Raw genomic sequence first — 26,094 nt, 5'->3', positions numbered from 1 at the left:
ACAAACAATTATAAGAACATATTATGAGCAACTATACACCAGCAAATTTGACAATCTGGAAGAAATAGATGCATTTCCAGAGATATATTAACTACCACAACTGAACCAGGAAGAAATAGAAAACCTGAACAGACCCATAACCAGTAAGGAGGTTGAAGCAGTCATCAAAAATCTCCCAAAAAATAAGAGCCCAGGGCCAGACGGCTTCCCAGGGGAATTCTACCAAGTATTTAAAGAAGAATTAATTTCTATTCTCCTGAAAATGTTCCAAAATATAGAAATGGAAAGAAAACTGTCAACTCATTTTATGAGGCCAGCATCACCTTGATCCCAAAACCAGACAAAGACCCCATCAAGAAAGAGAATTATAGACCAATATTCTTGATGAACAGAGATGAGAAAGTTCTCACAAAATACTAGCCAACAGGATCCAATAGTACATTAAAAGGATTATTCACCACGACGAAGTGGGATTTATTGCTGGGCTGCAAGGTTGGTTCAATATCTGCAAATCAGTCAATATGAAACAATATATTAATAAAAGAAAAAACAAGAACCATATGATACTCTCAACAGAAGCTGAAAAAAGCATTTGATAAAGTACAACATCCTTTCTTGATCAAAACTCTTCAAAGTGTACTGACAGAGGGCACATACCTAAATATCATTAAAGCCATCTATGAAAAACCCACCTCGAATATCATTCTCAATGGAGAAAAACTGAGAGCTTTGCCGCTAAGATCAGGAACAAGGCAGGGATGTCCATTATCATCACTGCTTTTCAACACATTACTAAAAGACCTAGCCTCAGTCATCCGACAACAAAAAGAAATTAAAGGCACCTGAATCAGCAAAGAAGAAGTCAAACTATCACTGTTTGCAGATGATATGATACTTCATGTGGAAAACCCAAAAGACTCCACTCCAAATCTGCTAGAACTGGTACAGGAATTCAGTAAAGTGTCAGGATATAAAATCAATGCACAGAAATCTGTTGCATTTCTATACACCAACAAGACAGAAGAATGAGAAATTAGAGAGTCAATTCCATTTATAATTGCACCCAAAACCATAAGATACCTAGGAATAAACCTAACCAAAGAGGCAAAGAATCTACTCAGAAAACAATAAAGTACTCATGAAAGAAATTGAGGAAGACACAAAGAAATGGGAAAATGTTCCATGCTCCTGGATTGGAAGAATAAGTATTGTGAAAATGTCTATACTACCTAAAGCAATCTATACATTTAATGCAATTCCTATGAAACTACCATCCTTTTTTTTTTTTTCAAAGAAATGGAACAAATAATCTTAAAATTTATATCGAACCAGGAAAGACCTCGAATAGCCAAAGGAATATTGAAAAAGAAAATCAAAGTTGGTGGCATCACAATTCCAGACTTCAAGCTCTATTACAAAGCTTTCATCATCAAGACAGTATGGCACTGGTACAAAAACAGACACATAGATCAATAGAACAGAATAGAGGGCCCAGAAATAGACCCTCAACTCTATGGTCAACTAATCTTTGACAAAGCAGGAAAGAATGTCCAATGGAAAAAAGACAGCCTCTTCAATAAATGGTGCTGGGAAAATTGGACATCCACATGCAGAAAAATGAAATTGGACCATTTCCTTACACCACACACAAAAATACACTCAAAATGGATGAAGGACCTCAATGTGAGAAAGGAATCCATCAAAATCCTTGAGGAGAACACAGGCAGCAACCTCTTCAACCTCAGCCACAGCAACATCTTCCTAGGAACATCGCCAAAGGCAAGGGAAGCAAGGGCAAAAATGAACTATTGGGATTTCATCAAGATCAAAAACTTTTGCACAGCAAAGGAAACAGTTCACAAAACCAAAAGACAACTGACAGAATGGGAGAAGGTATTTTCAAACGACATATCAGATAAAGGGCTAGTGTCCAAAATCTATAAAGAACTTAGGTGTTGAGTTTCAACACCCAAAGAACAAATAATCCAATCAAGAAATGGGCAGAAGACATGAACAGACATTTCTGCAAAGAAGACATCCAGATGGCCAACAGACACATGAAAAAGTGCTTCATATCACTTGACATCAGGGAAATACAAATCAAAACTACAATGAGATATCACCTCACACCAGTCAGAATGGCCAAAATTAACAAGTCAGGAAATGACAGATGCTGGCGAGGATGCGGAGAAAGTGGAACCCTCCTACACTGTTGGTGGGAATGCAAGCTGGTGCAACCACTCTGGAAAACAGCATGGAGGTTCCTCAAAATGTTGAAAATATAACTACCGTATGACCCAGCAATTGCACTACTGGGTATTTACCCTAAAGATACAAAGGTAGTGATCTGAAGGGGCACATGCACTCGAATGTTTACAGCAGCAATGTCTACAATAGCCAAACTATGGAAAGAACCTAGATGTCCATCCACAGATGAATGGATAAAGAAGATGTAGTATATATACACAATGGAATACCATGCAGCCATCAAAATAAATGAAATCTTGCCATTTGCGATGACGTGGATGGAACTAGAGGGTATCATGCTTAGCGAAATAAGTCAGTCGGAGAAAGACAACTATCCTATGATCTCCCTGATATGAGGAAGTGGAGATGGAATATGGGGGGTTAAGGGGGTAGGAGAAGAATAAATGAAACAAGATGGGATTGGGAGGGAGTCAAACCATAAGTAACTCTTAATCTCACAAAACAAACTGAGGGTTGCTGGGGGGAGGGGGTTTGGGAGAAGGGGGTGGGGTTATGGACACTGGGGAGGGTATGTGCAATGGTGAGTGCTATGAAGTGTGTAAACCTGGTGATTCACAGACCTGTACCCCTGGGGATAAAAATATATTATATGTCTATAAAAAATTAAATAAATAAATAAATAAATAATTTAAAAACATACATATATATATTTTAAAAAAGATATGGTAGTAAATGAAACTAGGTGAGACGCATAGAAGACCTTTCTGAACTATCTTTGCGACTTTTCTGTAACTGTAAAATTTTTTCTAAATAAAAATAATTATATATACTAAAAAAAAAAGATCAAAAGCTTCTGCACAGCAGAGGAAACAGTACACAAAAGAAAGAGGCAACCCACGGAATGGGAGAAGATAGGAGATATTCGCAAATGACACTACAAACAAAGGGCTGATATCCAAGATCTGTAAAGAATTCCTCAAATGCAACACCCATAAAAACAGGTAATCATGTCAAAAAAATGGGCAGAAGGCATGAACAGACACTTCTCCAAAGAAGACATATGAATGGCTAACAAACACATGAAAAAATGTTCATCATCACTAGCCATCAGGGAGATTCAAATCAAAACTACATTCAAATCAAAACCACTGTTACACCAGTGAGAATGGCCAAAATTAACAAGGCAGTAAACAAGTGTTTGAGAGGATATGGAGAAAGGGGAATCCTCTTACACTGTTGGTGGGAATGCAAGTTGGTGCAGCCACTTTGGAAAACAGTGTGAGATTTCCTAAGAAATTAAAAATAGAGATTCCCTATGACCCTGTAATTGCACTATTGGGTATTTACCCCAAAGATACAGATGGAGTGAAAAGAAGGGCCATCTGTACCCCAGTGTTCATAGCAGCAAGGGCCACAGTTGCCAAACTGTGGAAAGAACCAAGATGCCCTTCAACAGACAAATGGGTAAAGAAGATATGGTCCTTATATTCTATGGAGTATTATGCCTCCATCAGAAAGGATGAATACTCAACTTTTGTATCAGCATGGATGGGACTGGAGGAGATTTATAATGAGTGAAAAGTCAAGCAGAGAGAGTCAATTATCATATGGTTTTGCTTGTTTGTGGAGCATAAGGAATAACATGGAGGACATGGGGAGATGGAGAGAAGTGAGTTGGGGGGAATAGGAGGGGGAGGCAAACCATGAGATACTGTGGACTCAGAAACAAACTGAGGATTTTGGAGGGGAGGGGGGAGAGGGGTTGGGTGAGCCTGGTGGTGGGTATTATGGAGGGCATGTATTGCATGGAGCACTGGGTGTAGTGCATAAATAATAAATTCTGGAACACTGAAAAGAAATTTTTTAAAAAGAAACATAAAAAAACATATTTGATAAGAACAATTAAGTGAAGAGTAGTAAAATGAGGTGTTCTTGTACAAATAATGAGGTTAAATACGTAATCAAAAATCTACCAACATAGTGCCTCAGTGGGTTAAGCCTCTGCCTTTGGCTCAGGTCATGATCTCAAGGTCCTGGGATCAAGCCCTGCATCAGACAATCTGCTTGGTGGGGAGCCTGCTTCCTCCTCTCTCTCTCTTCTCTCTGCCTGCCTCTCTGCCTACTTGTGATCTCTGCCAAATAAAGAAAAAATATATATATTTTTTTTAATCTACCAACATAGAGAAACTCAGGACGATATTGCTTCAATATTGAATTCTAATAAACACTTAAGGAAGAATTAACACCAATACTTAAACTCTTCCACAAATTTAAAGGGATAATTTTAAACTCATTTGAATGGTCAGAATTATCCTGATACTAATACTAATACTAATACTAATGAGAAGAAATGACACGCCATATCCCTATTGAACACAGATGCAAAGTCTTCAATGAAATACTTTGCAAATGAATCAGCATCAAATTAAAAGCATCATACATGAAGACAAAAAGAGATTTATCTTCAGAATGCAAGGATCATTCAACATAAGCAAATTGATTTATAAATGCCACGTTGCAAAATAAAAATCAAATAACCAATAGTTGCAGATAAGTATTTGATAAAATTCAACACCCTTTCATGAATTTAAAAAAAAAAACTCATGAAACTAGGTATAGAAATAATTTATCTCAACACAATAAAGGCCTTTTATGAAAAGCATCTAAATTGTTGACTTTATTATACACTGGTTAAGTGAACATAATAAAAAAGTTAAATTCAAATCCAAGCAGCTTGCACCCTAAAAATTAAAAAAAAGATAAAAAGTAAACTGCTGACTTTATAGGCATTGAATTATTTGTTGTGTTCTTATCTTTTTAATTTTTATAAAACCAGTAATAATGTATGCTTTTTCATTCCTGAGATTAGTGATATTTGACTCCTCATTTCTTTTGCTTGCTCAGTCTGGTTAAAGTTTTTCACTCTTATCAATCTTTGTAAATAACCAGCAAAGTTAATTTGCTGATTTAAATGATTTTCTGACCTTTTTTCCTCTTTTCATCAATTTCTGCTGTAGTATAATTTTTCCTTTCTTTTTCTTGCTTTAGGGTAAATTTGTTTTTATTTGTCTAGTTTCTTAATGATGAAGTTCTAGAACCTAGGTGAGGTTCGGTGGGCTGAGGTCCAGAGCCGATGACCAAGAAAGAATTCTTGAGACATCTTTGGTGCAAAATGGTGGTTTATTAAAGCACGGGGACAGGACCCATGGGCAGGAAGAGCTGCTGCCCTGGGTTGTGAGGGATGGCAGGTTATGTACCCTGTGGTTGGGGGAAGGTGAGGGGAAGGGAGGTTTCAATGGAGTTTTCACATGCTAAAGAGGGCCTCCAAGGTGCGAGGATGTCCCAGGCCTACCCGAGGCCTTGCCCTGGTGGCTGGATCAATGTTGTCTTTAGACCAGCCATTAACATTAAGATAGTTGGGAGACTTTCTGGTGGGATGTCACAATCCTGCTATCAATCATCTTTGTTAGTGAGATTTAGGACAGTTGTAAGCCAAGGGAGACTCCTGTCTAGCAGGACTGTGAGCTCTGCTAGTTAACTATTTGCTTATTGTTCATGGCAGTCAGGGCTGCCTGAGGGATGCTACACATATGACTGAGGGGGAGCGGATGGAGAGGGGGGTGCAAGGCACCAGCTTTTGCTTTGTCTTCAGCCAGCCTCATGCTCCCTCATCATTAACATGGAAATTACAATACTTGGGATTGGTTTTTTTTTCCTAATATAAGTATTTTATGCTATAAATTGCCCTCTAAGCAATACTTTTGCAGCATCCTGTAGGGTTTTTTTTTTTTAATTGTGGTAAGAACAATTAACAGGAGGTCTACTTGCATAACAAAGACTGTTAAATCTTCTATTGTCCAACAGATCTCAAGAACTTGTTCATCTTGCATAATTAAAATGTTATATCCATTGAACAGTAACTCTTAATTCCTCCTTCTCAGACACTGGAAAACATTTTATATTCTTCTAGTAGTTTGATGAGAGTTTGTGATCAAGAAAAATGCCTGAGGTCATAATTTGCATAGAAAGGTGTTTACATAGAATGTTTGGGGGGTTTTGTTCTTGTTTTTGTTTAGGATGTTTCAGAATTATCTACTAACCTGTTCATAAAGGTGTATGCATTTTTAATTACACATAATATAGTTTAAATAAGTTTGTTCTGTATTATTTCAAACATATCTTAATTATTACAAAAATTCAGTAGTTGTATGACAACAAGAGGTCTGAGAGGACACTTACTAAACCTACAGAAGTGTCTGTTGTTGGAAAAAGAAAGGGCCCAAAGTACCTATGTTTGGCTAAGTGGGTTTTCATTTCATCTGGTGCATTTCAATTTTTACCAAAATAAATTTATTTATAAGCTGGATAAGTGATAGAAAATAAGTAATCCAGCAAGTAAATTTAAAGATTTTATTAACTCACTTTATTTATTTATTTATTTGTTTATTTATGAGAGAGAGAGAAGGTGAGAGCACAAGCCGGGACGGAGGGGCAAAGGGAGAGGGAAAAGCAGGTTTTCCACTGAGCAGGGAGCCCAATATGGGGCTTGATCCCAGGGATCATGATTTGAGCTGAAGACAGATGCTTACCTGACTGAGCTACCCAGACATCCCAAAGACAAGTAAATAAATGATAAAGATCCATTTTAGAAATTATTTAAGAATCAATCTTATCTTATAAATTAGGAACAGTGGATTCAATGGTGAGACCCAAAAAGATGTGTCTGAGTTCTATTCCATAAAACCAGTAAATTTAATTTTATTGAAAATAAAGAGTGTTTGTACAAATACAATCATCCTGGATAACCTAGAGACATCTTATATCAAATAACAAATGCCCTTAAGAGATGCAAGAGGAACAAAGAGGGCTCTGTGAAGATAGAGGCAGATGGGAGAGAGATAGCCAGAGGAAGTATTAACAAAGAAACTAAATTTCTTGAAATAAGAAAATCTTTTATAAAATAAGAAAACACTAACCTGGCTTCTTTGTTTATTTGATCACCATATCCCACTGTCTTCACAACAGTTAATTTCAATTGAACATTACTTTCTTGAAGTTCATATGTCTGAATTTTAAGTCCAACATTTGAGTAAAAATGTGAGGATTTTTTGTCTTTCAAATTAGTATTGAATAATGTGTCAATGAGTGTTGATTTTCCAATCCCAGTTTCCCCTGTAACAAACATAGATGCATTATCTAGGGACAAAAGATGGCTGAGAGGAAATAGCACTCTTAACCCCTAAAGTGGTTTAAAGGGTCTCAAATATTTCAATGACTATAATTTCTTTTAAAGTATACTTGCTTCTCTTAACCCTCTCAGTCATTAATATAATATAGAAAATATATACACAAAGATAATCCAATTTTGAAGAGCAATGAAACATTTAAAGAAAAAAAAGTCAAGGTAGTATGACTAACATGATGAAAACAAACACAGATCAACAGACATGGTCTTGAATTAACAGCACCAGTGTTATACTACTTAAGATAAGTTGAAATGAACATTAAAGAAAACTAATTAATAATTCAGATGAAGAGTCAGACACTTACCCACACAGAGAATATTAAAAGAGAATCCTTGTTGGATAGATCGATTCACCAACTGATGAGGCAAACATTCAAAACCAAAATGACCAAGCATTGTTAAACAACGGACAGTATCTCCTTTGGGCTTAAAAAATAAAAATAAAATATTTTAATTAGAATTAGTAATATCATTTGAAAATATAATTTTAATATGTTAAGGAAATTAGAATTATCATTTGGTTATCATAACTTAGACAACATTCAAATGAAGTAAATTCATAAGCAAATAAGTCTTTGTCCAGACACATAAATTTTGCTTTCACCTTACAAAATAGTAAATCTGGAGGAGGAAGAAGAAGAGGGTGGTAAAGTAGGAAGACCCTAGGCTCATCTTGTCTCACCAACACAAATAGATAACTATAAAAATCATTCTAAATACCCCCAGAAATCATGAACAATGACAGAACAACTCCACACTAAAGGGAGAAAAGAAGCCTCATCAAAGAAGATAGAAAGTGTGGAGAAGTGATAAAGGGGAGAAAAAAGATAATGGGAGCTGGAATATGATTAGAGCCAAAGTTGCAGAGAATGCTGAGAGAGGGGAGCACACAGGAGCACACACAAGGAGAAAGTTTTGCAAAAGATATGGGCTTGGAAAACTAGAAGGACTGAGTTTCATGATTTCTTACAACCAGCAGGGCTTAAAGCCTGCAGTTTTAAAGGTAAGCTGCCTTGTCTGGGATAGACCTCCAAGGGCATGGTGCTGCTCCTGGAAAGAAGGCAGGCAAACAACCCAGGGGCAGATCCCATGGAAACAGGGCACTGATGACTGCCTGGGGCACATGGGGGGAGATTATTCCCTCTTCTCCAGGCACACACCAAAGAAGCATTGTTCACAAATATATCTCTGGGGAAAAAAGAGCTCTCTGGCGACTTTTCCCTCATCTGCCCACAGCATAAACACAGAGTTGCTGGAAACAGCACAGTGCCAACACTGGCTGCCTAACTTTCTTACACAAAGCCCCATCCCTTGAACTCTGGTAGACTACCCTTCTCAATCAAGCTTTCCTCAAGCACAGTGTGACAGGCCCTACTTCTAAAAGACCAGCACAAATCCCTGCCCACACCATGTCTCCTGACCAGAGAGTTGTGTAGGGCTTCAGTTGTAGTGGAAATAGTATCAGGTCTCATTTACCAAGCAGACCAGAGCACAACTAGTTAAAATCATTCTGTCCAGAGACTGTGCCCTGACCAATGCAGGCAAGAATAGCCTCTGCAGACCACTGGTATGAAAAATAGAGCAACAGTGAGTGCATGCAGCACAAATCAGAAACACTCATTGAAGCATCAGACCCTGGACACTCTGCCTCATAAATCCATACAGGGGTCCTGAGAGTATCAGGAACAAGAAAAATAATGGGGCTTTTTAACACAAAAAAGAAGACAAAGACTTAAACAAAATGCCAAATAGAGGAATTAATCCAAAATGAAGAACAAGATAAGGTTACAACAAGAGATTGAAGCAAAGCAGATATAAGTAACATATGTGATGGAGAATTTAAAGCAACAATCACAAAAATACTCTCTGGGCTTAAAAAAAAAAAAAAAAAGGAATAGAAGAGATCAGTGAGACCCTTACTGCAGAGAGAAAAGAGTTTTAAAAGAATCAGTCAGAAATGGAGAGTGGAGTAAATGAGATTGGAAACAGGACTGATGCAATGAACAGCAGGCTGGAAGAAGCAGAGGAATGAATTAGTGACAGAAAAGACAAAGTAACAGAAATTAAAGAAGCTGAACAGCATAGAGAAAGTATAACACAAGAATAGACTTATGGAATTCAGTAACTCCATCAAATCTAGTAACATGCATATTACAGGAGTCCCAGAAGAAGAAAAGAGAGGAAAAGGGGCAGAAATTTTATTTAAAGAAATAGTAGCTTAGAAGTCAAACTCTTACTCTTTGCAGATGACATGATACTTTATGTGGAAAACCCAAAGGACTCCACCCCAAAATTACTAGAACTCATACAGGAGTTCAGGAATGTGACAGGATATAAAATCAATGCACAGAATGCATTTCTATACACCAACAATCAGACAGAAAAAAGAGAAATTAAGGAGTTGATACAATTTATAATTGCAACAAAAACACTAAGATACCTAGGAATAAAACTAGGTGGCTCAGTGGGTTAAAGCCTCTACCTTCAGCTCAGGTCATGACCCTAAAGTCCTGGGATCAAGCCCCTCATTAGGCTCTCTGCTCAGCAGGGAGCAGCTCTCTCTCTGCCTGCCTCTCTGCCTACTTGTGATCTGTGTCTGTCAAATAAATAAAATCTTTTTTAAAAAATCTAACCAAAGAGGCAAAGGATTTGTAGTCAGAAAACTATAGAACATGTCATTGCAAATGGCAACATTTCAATTTTTTGATGGCTAATAGTCCGATATATATATATATATATATATATATATATATATATGTGTGTGTGTGTGTATATATATATATACACACACACACCCACACACACTATATATTATATATAGTATTTTATATATATGTATATATATATATAAAACACATCTTCATTCATCTGTCAATGGACACATCTGGGCTCTTTCCATAGTTTGGCTATTGTGGACATTGCTGCTATAAACATTCGGGTGCATGTTTCCCTTCGGATCACTACATTTGTATCTTTAGGGAAAATACCCAGTAGTGCAATTGCTGGGTCATAGGGTAGCTCTATTTTAAACTTTTTGAGGAAACTCCATACTCTTTTCCAGAGTGACTACACCAGCTTACATTCCCAATGACGTAGGAGGGTTCCCCTTTCTCTGCATCCTTGCCAACACCTGTCATTTCCTGACTTGTTAATTTCAGCTATTCTGACAAGTATAAGGTGTATCTCATTGTGGTTTTGATTTGTATTTCCCTGATGACAAATGATGTTGAGCACTCTTTCATGTGTCTGTTGGCCACTTGGATGTCTCCTTTGCAGATTATTATGCCAAGTAAAATAAGTCAATCAGAGAAAGACAATTATCATATGATATCACTAATGTGCATAATTTAGGAAACAAGAGAATCATAAGGGAAGAGAAGAAATAAAACTATGTGAAACCAGAGAGGGAGACAAACTTAAGAGGCTCTCAATCTTAGGAAACAAACTGAGGGTTATTGGCGGGTAAGTAAATGGGGGGATGGGGTTGCAGGGTGATGGACACTGGGGAAGATATGTGTTGCGCTGAGCACTGTGTCTTGGGTAAGACTGATGAACCACAGACCTGTACCCTGAAACAAACAACAGATTATATATTGATTTAAAATATTTTTTTAAAGATCCTAGAGGAGAACACAGGCAGTGACCTCTTTAACAGTAGGTAGCAGCTTCTTTCTAGATATGAGGCAAGAGAAACAAAAGCAAAAATAAACTATTGGGCTTCATCTAAATAAAAAGCTTCTGCACAGCAAAGGAAATAATCAACAAAATGAAAAGGCCACATGTGGAATAAGAGAAGATAATTGCAAATGACATAGCTGATGAAGGGTACAAAATGTATAAGGAACTTAAAAACTCATACCTGAAATACAAACAATCCAGTTAAAATTAGGCAGAAGACATGAATAGAATTTTTCCGAAGAAGACATCCAGATGACCAACAGGCATGTGAAAAAATGTTCAACATCACTCATCAATAGGCAAATACAAATCAAAACTACAATGAGATACCACCTCACACCTAGCAGAATGGCTAAAATTAAGAACATAGGAAACAAAAGGTGAGGGTGTGGAGAAAGGAAAACCCTCTTACACTGTTGGTAGAATGTAAACTGGTGAAATCACTCTGGTAAACTTTATGGGAGTTCTCAAAAAATTAAAAATAGAGCTACCCTATGACCCAACAATTACACTGCTAGGTAGTTACACAAAGAGTACCAAAATACTGATTTGAAGGGCTATACCTCTCCCAGTGTTTAGAGCAACGCTATCAACAATAGTCAAATAATAGAAAGAGCACAAGTGTCCACCAACTGATGAATGGATAAAAAAGTGGTATACACAATGGAACATTACTCAACCATTAAAGAGAATGAAATCTTGCAATTTGCAATGACATGGAAAGTGTGTTATACTAAGTGAAATAAGTCAGTTCAGAGAAAGACAAATACCACATTTCACCCATAAGTAGAATTTAATTAAAAAATGAACATAAGGGGGGGCGCCTGGGTGGCTCAGTGGGTTAGGCCACTGCCTTCGGCTCGGGTCATGATCTCAGGGTCCTGGGATCGAGTCCCGCGTCGGGCTCTCTGCTCAGCAGGGAGCCTGCTTCCTCCTCTCTCTCTCTACCTGCCTCTCTGCCTACTTGTGATCTCTCTCTGTCAAATAAATAAATAAAATCTTTAAAAAAAAATGAACATAAGGGGGTAAAAAGAGAGGAAAACCAAAAAACAGACTCTTAACTATAGAGAAGAAACTGATTATTACCAGAGGGAATTGGACAGAAGGATGTGGTAAATAGGTGATGGGGACTAAGGAGCTCACTTGTTTTGATGAGCACCAAGTGTTGTATTCCTGAATCACTAAATTCTACATGTGAGACTAATATTACACTGTATGTTAACTAACTGGAATTTAAATAATAATTTGGAGGAGAAAATATGTGGTATATGTATATGCAATGGAATATTACTTAACCATGAAAAAGAATGAAGTGTTGTCATTTGCAACAGCATGGATGGACCTAGATGGTATAAAGCTAGGTGAAATAAGTCACTTAGAGAAAAACATGTACCATATTGTTTTTCTTATATTTAGAATTTAAGATACAAAGCACACAAAGAGAAAAGGACAAACAAAAAAATAGACTCTTAAATTCAGTGAAGAAACGTGTTTCTCAGAAAAAAGATGGGGGGGTATAGGGAAATAGATAAAAGAGACTAAGAGTACATTTATCATTATGAGTAGTGAGTAATGTATTGAATTTTTAAATCATATTGTTTATCTGAAACTAATATAACACTGTATCTTTTATTCTTTTTTAAAAAAATCTTTTTAATAACATATAATGTATTATTAGCCCCAGGGGTATAGGTCTATGAATTGCCAGGTTTACACACTTCACAGGACTCACCATAGTGCATGCCTTCCCCAATGTCCATAACCCAACCGCCCTCTCCCTACCTCCCTACCTCTCCCTACCTCCTGCCCTGGCAACCCTCAGTTTGTTTTGTGAGATTAAGAGTCTCTTATGGTTTGTCTCCCTCCTGATCCCATCTTGTTTCATTTATTCCTTTCCTACCCCCCATGTTGCCTCTCAACTTCCTTATATCAGGGAGATCATATGATAATTGTCTTTCTCTGATGGACTTATTTCGCTAAGCATGATACCCTCTAGTTCCATCCACCTCGTCGCAAATGGCAAGATTTCCTTTCTTTTAATGGCTGCATAGTATTCCATTGTGTGTGTGTATGCATATGTATACACACACACACACACACACACACACACACACATATATATGACCTCTTCTTTATCCATTCATCTGTTGATAGACATCTAGGTTCTTTGGTTATTGTGGACATTGCTGCTATAAACATTTGGGTGCAGGTGCCCCTTCGAATCACTACATTTGTATCTTTAGGGATAATACTGCATCTTAATTACACTGCATCTTAATTACACTAATATAACACTGCATCTTAATTACACTTAATTAAGTGAGTCTACTCAAGCTTTAAATTCCAATATGGGAGGGTTGCCTGGGTGGCTCAGTGGGTTAAGCCTCTGCTTTCAGCTCAGGTCATGATCTTAGGGTCCTGGGATCAAGCCCCACATCAGGCTCTCTGCTCGACAGTGAGCCTGCTTCCCCCTCTCTCTGCCTGCTTCTCTGCCTCCTTGTGATATCTCTCTCTCTGTGTCAAATAAATAAATTTTTAAAAATCTAAAAAAAAAAAATCCAATTCCAATTCCAAAAAATTAAAAAAAAAAAAACTAGGCATCCTCATGTATTGATGGTTGTAGTACAAACTGACAAAATATCTTTATGGAGTGATTTGATAATTACTATCAAATTTTGTATTGTGTATATTTTCTAACCCAACAGTTCAATTTCTAGCACAGTATTCAGAAATATACATTAAAAAGTATGTAGAAGTATATTAAAAACAGCATTATATGGAATTGGGAAGAAGAAAGAAGGAGAAGAAGGAAGAGGAGGAGGTTAAAAAAAAAAAAAGCTAGAATGAGAGAAGTGTCTTCTCTTTCTTATTGTTTGAGCATGATAATTATTCAAATGAGAGAATAAACTAGTTGCCAATTGTAAAAGGATTCAAAAAAAAGACCCTGTAAGATTACTTGCTAAAAGATACATAGCAAGCATTTATATATCAGATTTAAGTTTGACTATTGGCCTTTCAGATCCCTTCTATTTCTAAAATCTTATTATTTTAATATCATGTAAACAAAGGGGTGTTCACCATGGTTTAATGCAAAGGGGGGATCAAAGAAAATATGGAATGGACATTAGTCAGTGCTTTAGTTTCTGAAACAAAACTTTGACAGTGATTTAAAAAGCAGTGAAGATGAAAGGTGGATCAAGTGTGATTTTAAAAGTGTGACTGATATAGAAATAAAATCAAATTAAGACATTCACTCCATTGGACATTCTTTCCTGCTTTGTCGAAGATCAGGAAATGACAGATGCTGGCGAGGATGCGGAGAAAGGGGAACCCTCCTACACTGTTGGTGGGAATGCAAGCTGGTGCAGCCACTCTGGAAAACAGCATGGAGGTTCCTCAAAATGTTGAAAATAGAACTGCCCTATGACCCAGCAATTGCACTATTGGGTATTTACCCTAAAGATACAAACGTAGTGATCCAAAGGGGCACATGCACCCGAATGTTTATAGCAGCAATGTCCACAATAGCCAAACTATGGAAAGAACCTAGATGTCCATCCACAGATGAATGGATCAAGAAGATGTGGTATATATACACAATGGAATACTATGCAGCCATCAAAAGAAATGAAATCTTGCCATTTGCGACAACATGGATGGAACTAGAGCATATCATGCTTAGCGAAATAAGTCAAGCAGAGAAAGACAACTATCATATGATCTCCCTGATATGAGGAAGTGGTGATGCAACATGGGGGCTTAAGTGGGTAGGAGAAGAATAAATGAAAGAAGATGGGATTGGGAGGGAGACAAACCATAAGTGACTCTTAATCTCACAAAACAAACTGAGGGTTGCTGGGGGGAGAGGGTTTGGAAGAAGGGGGTGGGATTATGGACATTGGGGAGGGTATGTGCTTTGGTGAGTGCTGTGAAGTGTGTAAACCTGGTGATTCACAGACCTGTACCCCTGGGGATAAAAATATATGTTTATAAAAAATAAAAAAATTTTTAAAAAAAGACATTCACTCCAGGGCACCTGGGTGGCTCAGTGGGTTAAAGCCTCTGCTTTCGGCTCAGGTCATGATCCCAGAGTCCTGGGATCGAGCCCCACATCGGGCTCTCTGCTCCGCGGGGTCCTGCTTCCTCCTCTCTCTCTGCCTGTCTCTCTGCCTGCTTGTGATCTCTGTCAAATAAATAAATAAATATCTTTAAAAAAAAAAAAAGACATTCACTCCAAAGGAGTACCAGTGAGAAGGAAAAGAAAAATATTGTAGTTTGGATATAGAAAAACCTGCATGTTTAGAGGAAGAGAAAACACCAAGAAGAGAGCCATTAGTTGTTAAGACAATGGGGGTGGGGAGAAAGGGAAGAAATCAGAGAAGGAGACAAACCATATGATACTCTTGACTCCAGGAAACAAACTGAGGGTTGCAGAAAGGGAGATGGGTAGGGGGATGAGGTAACTGGGTGGTGGGCATTAAAGAGAACACATGATATGATGAGCACTGGGTGTTATACTGAACTTATGAATCATTGAACATTATATCAAAAACCTTAACTAACTGAATTTAAATTTTTAAAAAAGACAAACGAACATTATTTAACATAGATCAATATTCATGTATATATTTGAAATTCTGCTCAAAAAGAATTCAAAACTGAGTTTTCACCCATCAAGCATACTATTCTTCTTTTTTAGTTAAATTTTTATGTGAATTATTATATATTATCCCTAGTACAGAGATCATCTTAAAATGAAACTTGGTTCAATCTCCCACTGAGCAAAGAAATAAGCAAGGATTTACCCCAAAATTTCCTAGAATAATTCATTTAAAAGTTACTTATTATCAGCACATAAAGTTCCACAAATACCTGCATCAAAGTAAGGCTATTCTTCTCACCTAATAGGAAGTTCTGGAGTTTTAATTTGTTATTCTTTGGTGTTAAATAGGAATACTCTTTTGCACTACTGAAAAGGTCTGTAAACTCAAGAAACAGGCAATGGTTATTCAAACCATTATTGGTATTTAACTCCAAGCAATATAAAAGTTAATTCATGTGCAAACATAACAAACATGAGCCTTTATCATCTATGTCTATATCATTTTACTGAGTCAATATTTCAAATTTATTCAATCTCATTAAAGTACAAAATGGAAAGTTCTGTTTGAAAGATATACTCAACTATATCTTCATCATGGGGTATTTGTGTGGGCATGCACATTGGTTTTTCTGCCATTCCAGGCTGAAAGAGCTGAAAATGAAGAAATAAAAATTGTATTAAAATTACTTTAAAATTAAATTACTTTAGAAGGCTATATTCCTATAATATAATTTAGATCAATAAGGAAGTCTAATAGGACATTATCCCAGGTTTTGGCTTTCAGTCCACACAACTGACCTATTTTAAATTGTGGCTGTTTTTCTAGACAGGTTTCTATATAATAAATAATATGTAATATTTAACTTACAATGTATACAGATACATTAAATCATAAACATGCAAAATCATCTAAAGAAAGTAAACTCTCTTCTGAAATCAAGACAACAGAGAACATTCTTCTTTAAGGTACTATGTGGTTAGGGTTAGAATAACAAAATAAAATAAAGTACAATGTGGGTGGGAAATAGGTAACTTTGCTTTAAAAAGTGCTTAAAAGAATCAGGAAAACACAGAATTACTTAACTTTCAAAAATAGCTTACCAGGGAAGACTAGGGTGTTACAGTGTACTTATTCAAGGAGAATTGGAAAAGAAGAGCTTATAAAATCTAAACAAGTCCCTTAGACATTTAATTAAATTAATAATTGTCATTTATGATGCTCTTTATGCACCTAGTATTGTGCTGAGCGCTTATGTGCTTCAGCTCCTTTAGTCCTCATAGTAGATAGATATATACATATTTTTGTTGCCATATGCCAAGAGAGAAAATTCAGATTCAGAAAAATTCAAGTAACTTACTTGCCCAAGATTTCAATTATGCAGGAGACATAGGTCTAAACAGATCCAAAGCTGGTGTTCTTTCTACTGTCCCCAGTTATGGACCAAATAGTCGCTGTGTTTGCAACACTGTGGTAAAGGGAGGAAAGATACAAAAAGAGCGTGTTGTGCTGATTTCTAAACAGAACTGCCTGAGAAGAACATGCCGCCCTACTTTTGAGTACAGCACAAAGATATGAGAAATGAGGCATGATTTAAAAGGAAATATTATACACAAGTATACCAAAAAGAAAAGCAAGCAGAATGAAAGAATGGCTCTGTACCATGGTTTCTTCACTTGATACATCCCGAGGATTATTCCTCTTTTGTGTATATACTGACCTCAATTTTTTTTCCTTTGTAACAAATAATGTTCTCTAATAAAGATAGTGTTCTGTTTTATGGTATGGTTTACTCTAGTCTAGTATATATGAAAGTTCTATATTATTTAGCAGAACTTTAATGATGGGCATTGCAGTGATTTCTAGTATTTAATTACAATCAACAAGGGCGCCTGGGTGGCTCAGTGGGTTAAGCCGCTGCCTTCGGCTCAGGTCATGATCTCAGGGTCCTGGGATCGAGTCCCACATCGGGCTCTCTGCTCAGCGGGAAGCCTGCTTCCTCCTCTCTCTCTCTGCCTACTTGTAATCTCTCTCTATCAAATAAAAAAATAAATAAAATCTTTAAAAAAAATAATTACAATCAACAATAAACATCTAAACCACGAAAAAAATTATTTCTTAACTTCTTCTACCTATCCTCTCAGAATTGAAATATTACTGTAAATTCAAGAGCTTTGAGTTTTAGTTATGCAGATGAAAAAGTTCTGGAGATCTACTAAATACCATGGTAACTTGGAGATCTACTAAATACCATGGTAACTATAGTTAATAACACTGCATTGCATACTTGAAATTTGCTAAAACTGCTAAAAGAGTAGATCTTAAGTGTTTGTCCACCCCCCACACACACACACATGCATACAATGGTCTACCTATGTGAGGTGATGGTAGATTTATTGGGATAATCACTTCACAATGTATAGGTATATCAAAATATCACATTGTATATCTAAAATATATACAGTTTTTATGTGTCAATTACATCTTAACAAAGCTGTAAAAAAAGAGAAAAATATTTTCAGAGAGAGTATCTCTAACTGCTGACTTTTTAGCAAGCCTGTAAAAGATGTCTTGAAAACTAGAGATACAAGTTATCTAGTATTTTAAAACCTAATTAACTGTGCCTTAAACAAATTGGAGTTTACTTATGTCACATAAGTCTTGAGCAAAAATTCCCAAAGTACGTTCCCTGTGACTCAGGAGATCACTGATACTTTTTCAAGGAATCCATAAGAACAAAATTTTTTGTAGGGGCACCTGGGTGGCTCAGTGTGTTGGGCTGCTGCCTTCGGCTCAGGTCATGATCTTGGGGCCCTGGGATCAAGTCCCACATTGGGCTTTCTGCTCAGTGGGGAGCCTGTTTCTCTCTCTCTCTCTCTCTCTGCCTCTCTGCCTGCTTGTGATCTCTCTCTGTCAAATAAATAAATAAAATTTTTTTTAAAAAGAACAAAATTTTTTCTAATAATATGAAGGTAATTTGCTTTTTCCAATGTGCTGACATTTGCACTGATGGTTCAGAAACAGTGGTAGGTAAAACTGGTGCTGCTTTAATCTGGCAGTGGCACCAAATTGTATGATTAGTCATTGTGTTAGTCACTTCACACATTCATGCAAAAAGAAAAAGAAGGTGAGTACCCATAAATATTTATACTATGCAAGTGTGATGGATGTCTTAGGTAAAATAAGTTATGTGATTGTGAGAAATAATAACTCCTTTTGTCAAGGAACACCAATTTCCATTGAAAAAACAACTGACAACATTAGTTTTCAGGCTTTGTTATTTCTAGGACAGTTTCTTGAAAACGAATAAAATGTGCTTTGTAACATGAAGGAAAATAACTGGAAATAATATGTTGCAAATGGTAAAATTTTAGTCTTTTGGTTTCTAGAGAACTCCTATCCACCAACATTTTCCTGACAGATTCCTAATGCTTACAAACTTGCCCTAAAAGATTAGTGGTGATATAAACAAATACAAAATTTTTATGTTGTATAATGAAGTATGTCAGCATTAAATAGACTAAGGTTCCCTACTATTGACATTTGAGGCTGTATGATTCTTTGTCGTGAAAGGGCTATAAGATGTTTAGCAGCATCTCTGGCCTGTACTTAGTAGATGACAGCAACAAGCCTAGAGTGTGACAACCAAACCTGTTTCCAGATATTGCCAAATATTTCCTAAAGGGTAAAATCACCCTCAGCCAAGAAACACTGGGTTGAATAATGTAAACAGATATTTTCCAAATGACCAATGCATTACATTACAAAGTTATACATGAGTTCAAGATCCATTTGGAGAGTGAGATAGAACAACAGATTTTAGTGTAATAAAACAAAAAGTTCTTTAATATTGTTTGAGATTCTACATTGCAACTTAGCTTATCACATTTTGGTGGAGTATCAAAGGAAAACATTAACAATTATGTGAGAAAATTACTTAAGGATTCCTTTTTCTCCATCTACATATGTGTATGAAACCAGATTTTCTTCAGAAATACCAACCAAGGCAACACATCAAGAGATTGAATGTAGAAGCAGATATGGTCATTGAACTGTCTTTTAAATTTTTGCTTTTTATATTAAGTGAGAATATAGTTACATTATGATGTAAAATTTACCCTATTAATTTCAACAGATTTCAGTAAATTCACATTGTATCTCCAGAACTCCTTCTTTTCTCAAAGTGATTATACTCATTAAATAGCAACTGACCATCCCCTTCACCCTCCCCTCAGTCCCTGGCAATCTTTGTCCTTACTGTGAATGTCAGAACTTGGATACTCTAGGTATTCCATATAAGTGGAATTATATAGTATTTGCCCTTTTGTAACTGAATTATTTCATTTAGCATAATATCTTCAAGATTTATCCACGTTGTAGCATGTGTCAGAATTTTCTTCCTTTTTTAAGTTTTTTATTTAAATTCAATTTAGTTAACCTATAGTGTATTATTACTTTCATGGGTAGAATTTAGTGATTTATCAGTTGCATATAACACCGGTGTTTATTCCATAAAATTTTCACCCTTTTAAAGGCTGAATGATATTCCATCATATGCATATACCCCATTTTGCTTATCCATTCATCTGGCAATGGACACCAGGTCTCTTCCACTTTTTGGCTATTGTAAATAATGTTGCAATGCAAATATTTATTTGAGACCCTGATTTCAATTTTGTGTGGGTATATGCCCAGGAGTAGAATTTCTGGATCAGATTGTGAGTCTGTTTAATTTTTTAAGAAACTGCTTAACTGTTTTCCACAGCAAGTGTACAGTTTTACATTCCCACTAGTAATGCACAAATGCTTCCTTTTCTCCACATCATTCCCAACATTTGCATTTTGTAGCCTTCCTAGTAGTAGTAGCCCTCCTAGTAGGTATGAAGTAGCCTTTCTAGTAGGTGTGAAGTAGCATCTTGTAGTTTTGATTTGCATTTCCCTAATAATTGGTGATGTTGAATACCTCTTCATATGCTTATTGACTATTTGTATACCTTGTTTGAAGAAAGGTCTATTCAAGCCTTTTGCCCACTTTTTAATGTGGTTGTCTCTTATTTGTTGTTGACTTGTAGGAGATTTTATATTCTGGATATTTATATCTTATCAGATATATAATGATTTGCAAATAATTTCTTGTATTTTGTTAATTGTCTTTTCACTCTATACTAGTGTCCTTTGATCTACAGAAGTATTAAATATTCATGAAATCCAATTTATTTTTTTTTCTTTTGTTGTCTGTTCTTTTGATGTCAACTGCAAGAAATCATGGCCAAGAGCATGTTATGAAGTTGTACTCCTATGGTTTCTTCTAAAAGTTTTATAATTTTAGCTCTCACATTTAGATCTTTGATCCATTTTGAGTTAGTTTTGTATATGGTGAAAGATTAGGGTCAAACTTTATTCTTTGGGATACGAACATCCATATTTCCCAACACTATTTGTTGAAAAAATCCATTCTTTCCTCATTGAGTATGCTTGGGACTGTAGTTGAAAAATCACTTGATTATATATGTGAGTGGTTATTTCTGGGCTTCCTCTTCTATCTCATGGGTCTATATATTCGTCTTTATGCCAATGACACACTGTTTGATTACTGTAGCTTTGTAATAAGTTTTGATATCAGAAAGTGTGAGGCTTCCAACCTTTCCCTATTTTCAAGATTTTTTGCCTTTATAGGACCCCTGAAGACTCTTCATGAATTTTAGAACAACCTTTCTTATTTTGGGAAACATTTTTTTAAGATTTTATTTATTTATTTGACAGAGAGAGATCACAAGTAGGCAGAGAGAGTGAGAGGGAAGCAGGCTCCCTGCTTGATCCCAGGACCCTGAGACCATGACCTGAGCCGAAGGCAGAGGCTTAATCCACTGAGCCATCCAGGCACCCCTTGGGAAACATTTTAGAATTCTGATAGGATTACACTGAATCTGGAGGTCATTTTGAATAATACTTACATCTTAACAATATTAAGTTTTCCAATTTATGAACAGAAGATGTTTATGTTTGTCTTTTTAAAAAAAATTTTAACCAGCTTTCTTTAATTAAGCCAAACATTTAAGAGGTTTGAAAAACTACAATTCTCAACAAATTTCCTTTGTTTGAGAAAATATTGTTTAGGAGCTTACAAGGAAGATGGCAAAGTAAGAGGACTCTAAACCCACCTCAACCCATGGATATGACTAGATAACTCTTGCATCAGAGCAAACAACACAGAAAAAGGACCCAAACACTGACTGAACAAATTCCACAACTAAATGTAGAAGAAAAAAGAGAGAGAGAGAAAGTGGGAAGGGTGAGCACTAGGTGAGAACACAAATACCAATAGATCTGACCACCAGAGGGAGGGAGCTATGGGCAAGAGAAGAGAGAAAAAACTACTAGCACACCAGGGAGCCTACAAAGGGGAGAAAAATCCCCATAGCATCTGGCTTTGAAAATAAGAGGGGCCAAATTTCTCGTGCTCAGAACCATCAGGACTTAAGGCCTGGAACTTTCAAAATCAGTAGAATTGGTTCTGAGACAGCCTGAAGGATGATAGGAGGCTGAACCCCTTACCTTAAGGAAACAGCACAACAAACAGCCCACAGATATGCAGGAGGAAGACTAATCTCAGAGTTCACTGAGGGGCTTCTCCAAGAATAAAGGAGCTAAAAGTTGGCACTTCCCTCCCCTACTCCTCATCAAAAACACACAGCCATCTTCCAGAACCAGCAAGGCTCCAGAATTCACTACCAAACTTGCTTACTCCATGCTCTAGCCTCTACCAACAGACCTGTTTCAGACTTGGGAGCTGTGGATCCTCTCCCCCAGAGAATCTGTGCAAACCTTGACAATACTGTATCTTCCAACCTGCCACAGAGGATGTATACACCTTGTTATAACTGCACCCCTCACCTATGCATGTTTTGCAGTATCCCTGGGGGAGGAGGACCAGCACCCCCTAGTTAAAAATGCACATCCCACCCACTGCTTTCAAGAGCAACAGACTTAGCTGACTTTCTTAACACAGAGAAACAGACATAGAGAGGAAGGTGAAATGAGGAGTAACATGACACAAATGAAAGAACAGGACAACTACAGCAAGAGACCTAAGCAAAACAGATACAAGTAACATGACTGATAGAGAATTTAAAGTAATTATCATAAACATAGTCACTGGACTTAAGGAAAGACTGGAATACCTCAGTGATATCCTTAACAAAGAAATAGAAAACATTAAAAAAAAAAAAAAGAACCATCAAAGATGAAGGACACAATAAATGAAATTAAAAATACATTTGATGATGAGGTACCTGGGTGGCTCAGTCAGTTAAGTGTCTGCCTTCAGCCCAGGTCATGATCCCAGGGTCTCAGGATTGAGCCCTGCACTGTGCTCCCTGATCAGTGGGGAGCCTGTTTCTCCTTCTGTCCCTCTCCCTGTTTGTGTGTATGCTTGTGCTCTCTCACTCTCTCTCTTCAAATAAATAAAATCTTTAAAAAAATACACTTGACAGCAGGGTACCTGGATGGCTGAGTCAGTTAAGTGTCTAACTCTTGGTTTCAGCTCAGGTCATGATCTCATGTGTTGTAGGGACTAGCCCACATTGGGCTCTGTTCAGTGGGAAGTCTGCATAAAGATTTTCTCCTTCTGCTTCTCCCCTCATCCATTCACTTTCTTTCTCTCTCTCTCCCAAAATAAATAAATAATTTTTTAAAAAATACACTTGGGGTACCTGGGTGGCTCAGTCAGCTAAGCAGCTGTCTTTGTCTCAGGGATCATGATCCCAGGGTCCTGAGATCAAGCCCCACGTCAGGCTCCCTGCTCAATGGGGAGTCTGCTTCTCCTTCTCCCCCTACTTGTGCTGTCTCTTGCTCTCTCTCTCTCTCTTTCTCTCAAATAAATAAATAAAATCTTCTAAAAAATACACTTGGTGGAATAAATAGGCTAGAGGAAGCAGAGAGAAAAAATAATAAACTAGAAGACACAGTAATGAAGCTGAACAAAAGAGAGAAAGAAGAATTATGCAAAATGAGAATAAAGTTAGGGAACTCAGTGACTCCAAGAAGCATAATAATATTCACATTATGGGGATCCCAGAAAGAAAAGAGAGACAAAAGAGGGAAGAAGTTTTACTTGAAAAAATAACAGCCGAAAGCTTTCCTAATCTGGGGTAGGAAACGAATATCTAGATCTAGGAGGCTCAGAGATGACCCAACAAATTCAACACAAACATATCCACAAGATATATTGTAATTAAAATAGGCATGTGCTGTGATGAACATTGGATGTTATATGCAACTGATGAATCATTGAAAATTACATCAAAAAGATATGATGTGCTATATGCTGGCTATCTGAACATAATAAAAAATAAAATAGGGTGCCTGGGTGGCTCAGTGGGTTAAGCCGCTGCCTTCGGCTCGGGTCATAATCTCAGGGTCCTGGGATCGAGTCCCGCGTCGGGCTCTCTGCTCGGCGGGGAGCCTGCTTCCTCCTCTCTCTCTCTCTCTGCCTGCCTCTCTGCCTACTTGTGATCTCTCTCTGTCAAATAAATAAATAAAATATTTTAAAAAAATAAAAAATAAAATAAAATAAAATAGCAAAATGTAGTGAAAGAAGAAAAAATTAAAAGCAACAATATGAAAGACAGTTGCATACAAGGGAAACCTCATAAGGCTATCAGTGGATTTTTTTCAACAGAATATTTGCAAGCCAGAAGGAAGTAGCATGATACATTCAAAGTGCTGAATGGGGAAAATCTGCAGCCAAGAATGCTCTATTCAACAAGGCTATCATTCAGAACAGAAGGAGACTTAAAGAGTTTCCCAGATAAACAAAAGTCTTTCAGGAGAAAGAAAAAGTGGCAGCATAAAAATAGGAAACACAAAAACAATAAAGATGAACGTTTCTGTACAAAATCAGTCAAGGAACTCATAAAATAAAAGTACATAAAATATGACACCATATACCTAAAACATGGGGAGGAGAGGAATGAGAGTGGGTTCAAACTTAAACCACAATCAACTTAATATGCATAAGGTGGTATATACAAACCTAATGGTAACCACAAATCAAAAATCACTAAGATATGCAAAGAAAAAGAAAGAAACCAAATATATCACTAAAAGAAACCAGCAAATGATGAAAGAGAAAAAGAGAAGAAAGGATCACAGAAAAACTTCATAACTACAAAACAAGCAATAAAATAGCAATAAACTCATACTTATCAATACTTACTTTGAATGCAAATGGACTAAATGCCCCAAACAAAAGACGTAGGATGACTGAATGGATTAAAAAAAATAAGACCCATGTATATGCTGCCTACAGAAGACTCATTATAGACCTAAAGACACCTGCAGGTGGAAACAGAGAAATATTTACCATGCAAAAGGATGTCAAAAGAAAGTCATAGTAGCAGTACTTACATCAGACAAAATTGATTTTAAAACAAAGAGTGTTAAAAGAGACAAAGGAGGACACCATACAATAATAAAGGGCTCTGGGTTTATGCTTAGGGGGTGGAGTAGGGAACGGCACCAACCAGCTCCATCTTGCCATTTGCAATGTTGTGGATGGAACTTGAGGGGATTATGCTAAGCAAAATAAGTCAAAGAAAGAAAGACAAATACTATATGATTTCACTCATATGTGGAATTTAAGGAACAAAACAGATGAATATAGGGGAAGGGAAGGAGAAATAAAATAAGAGGAAAGCAGAAAGGGAGGCAAACCATGAAAGACTCTTAACTATAGGGAACAAAAAGTGTTGCTGGAGGGGAGGCTGGTGGGGTAACTGAGTGATGGGCATTAAGGAGGGTATTGAAGTAATGAACACTGGGCAGTGTATGCAACTGATGAATCACTGAATTCTACCTCTGAAATTAATAATACAGCACATGTTAAATTAAATTTTAATTTTAAAAAATAAAATAAACTAGAATTTAAGCTCCACTGGTTACAAGAACTCATGAAATTCAGCCCCTCTCACCTTCTAAACCAATAGCTTTGGGAAACATTCTCCTTGTGTGTGTTCCCTTCTCTGTTGCCCTTCTCCATGACCATGGCTCCCTCCCCTTCTCAGCACCTACAATCTGTTTCACCCTTAAACCATATCTCTGTACTTCCTACCTTCTTTGATGTTGCCTTTTCTCTCCCCTTAGCTGTGGAGTTTGTCTTCAGGTCAATTTCTGAGGTATCAGAATGATTTGATAGTTATCTAGTTGTGTTTGTGGGTCAAGGGGAGCCTAGGGTTCTCCTACTCCTCTACCACCTTCCTCTCCTCTAAACAAGTTTAATAAAAAAAAAAAATTATTAAGTTATCTTCTCCTCTCCATCTCCCCAACGGAGAGGAAAAGGGAACTGGGGGAAATTGGAGGGGG

General features: G+C 36.9%; 1 protein-coding gene across 4 annotated transcripts in view; it reads right to left on the bottom strand.

Moving 5' to 3' along the window:
- Window positions 1-25,887, bottom strand: part of SEPTIN14 (septin 14) — a 95,276-nt gene extending 69,389 nt beyond the window's left edge. For 2 of the 4 annotated variants that reach the window (XM_082714383.1, XM_082714385.1), the window contains exons 1-5: window positions 25,844-25,887; window positions 17,093-17,200; window positions 16,317-16,385; window positions 7,759-7,879; window positions 7,185-7,380 (exon numbers count right to left, since the gene is read on the bottom strand). In XM_082714383.1, the coding sequence (XP_082570509.1) occupies window positions 7,185-7,380; window positions 7,759-7,879; window positions 16,317-16,370 (371 nt within the window). In that variant the 5' untranslated portion in view covers window positions 16,371-16,385; window positions 17,093-17,200; window positions 25,844-25,887. Of the gene's footprint in view, window positions 1-7,184; window positions 7,381-7,758; window positions 7,880-16,316; window positions 16,386-17,092; window positions 17,201-24,949; window positions 24,967-25,843 lie in introns of those variants that run through there. The other 2 variants (XM_082714384.1, XM_082714386.1) reach the window with 2 other exon arrangements.
- Between the last annotated feature and the right edge of the window lie 207 nt (window positions 25,888-26,094).

The sequence above is a fragment of the Mustela nivalis genome, assembly GCF_964662115.1.
Source record: "Mustela nivalis genome assembly, chromosome: 19".
In the NCBI taxonomy this organism is placed as follows: domain Eukaryota; kingdom Metazoa; phylum Chordata; class Mammalia; order Carnivora; family Mustelidae; genus Mustela; species Mustela nivalis.
This window is presented reverse-complemented; position numbering and strand designations above follow the sequence as displayed.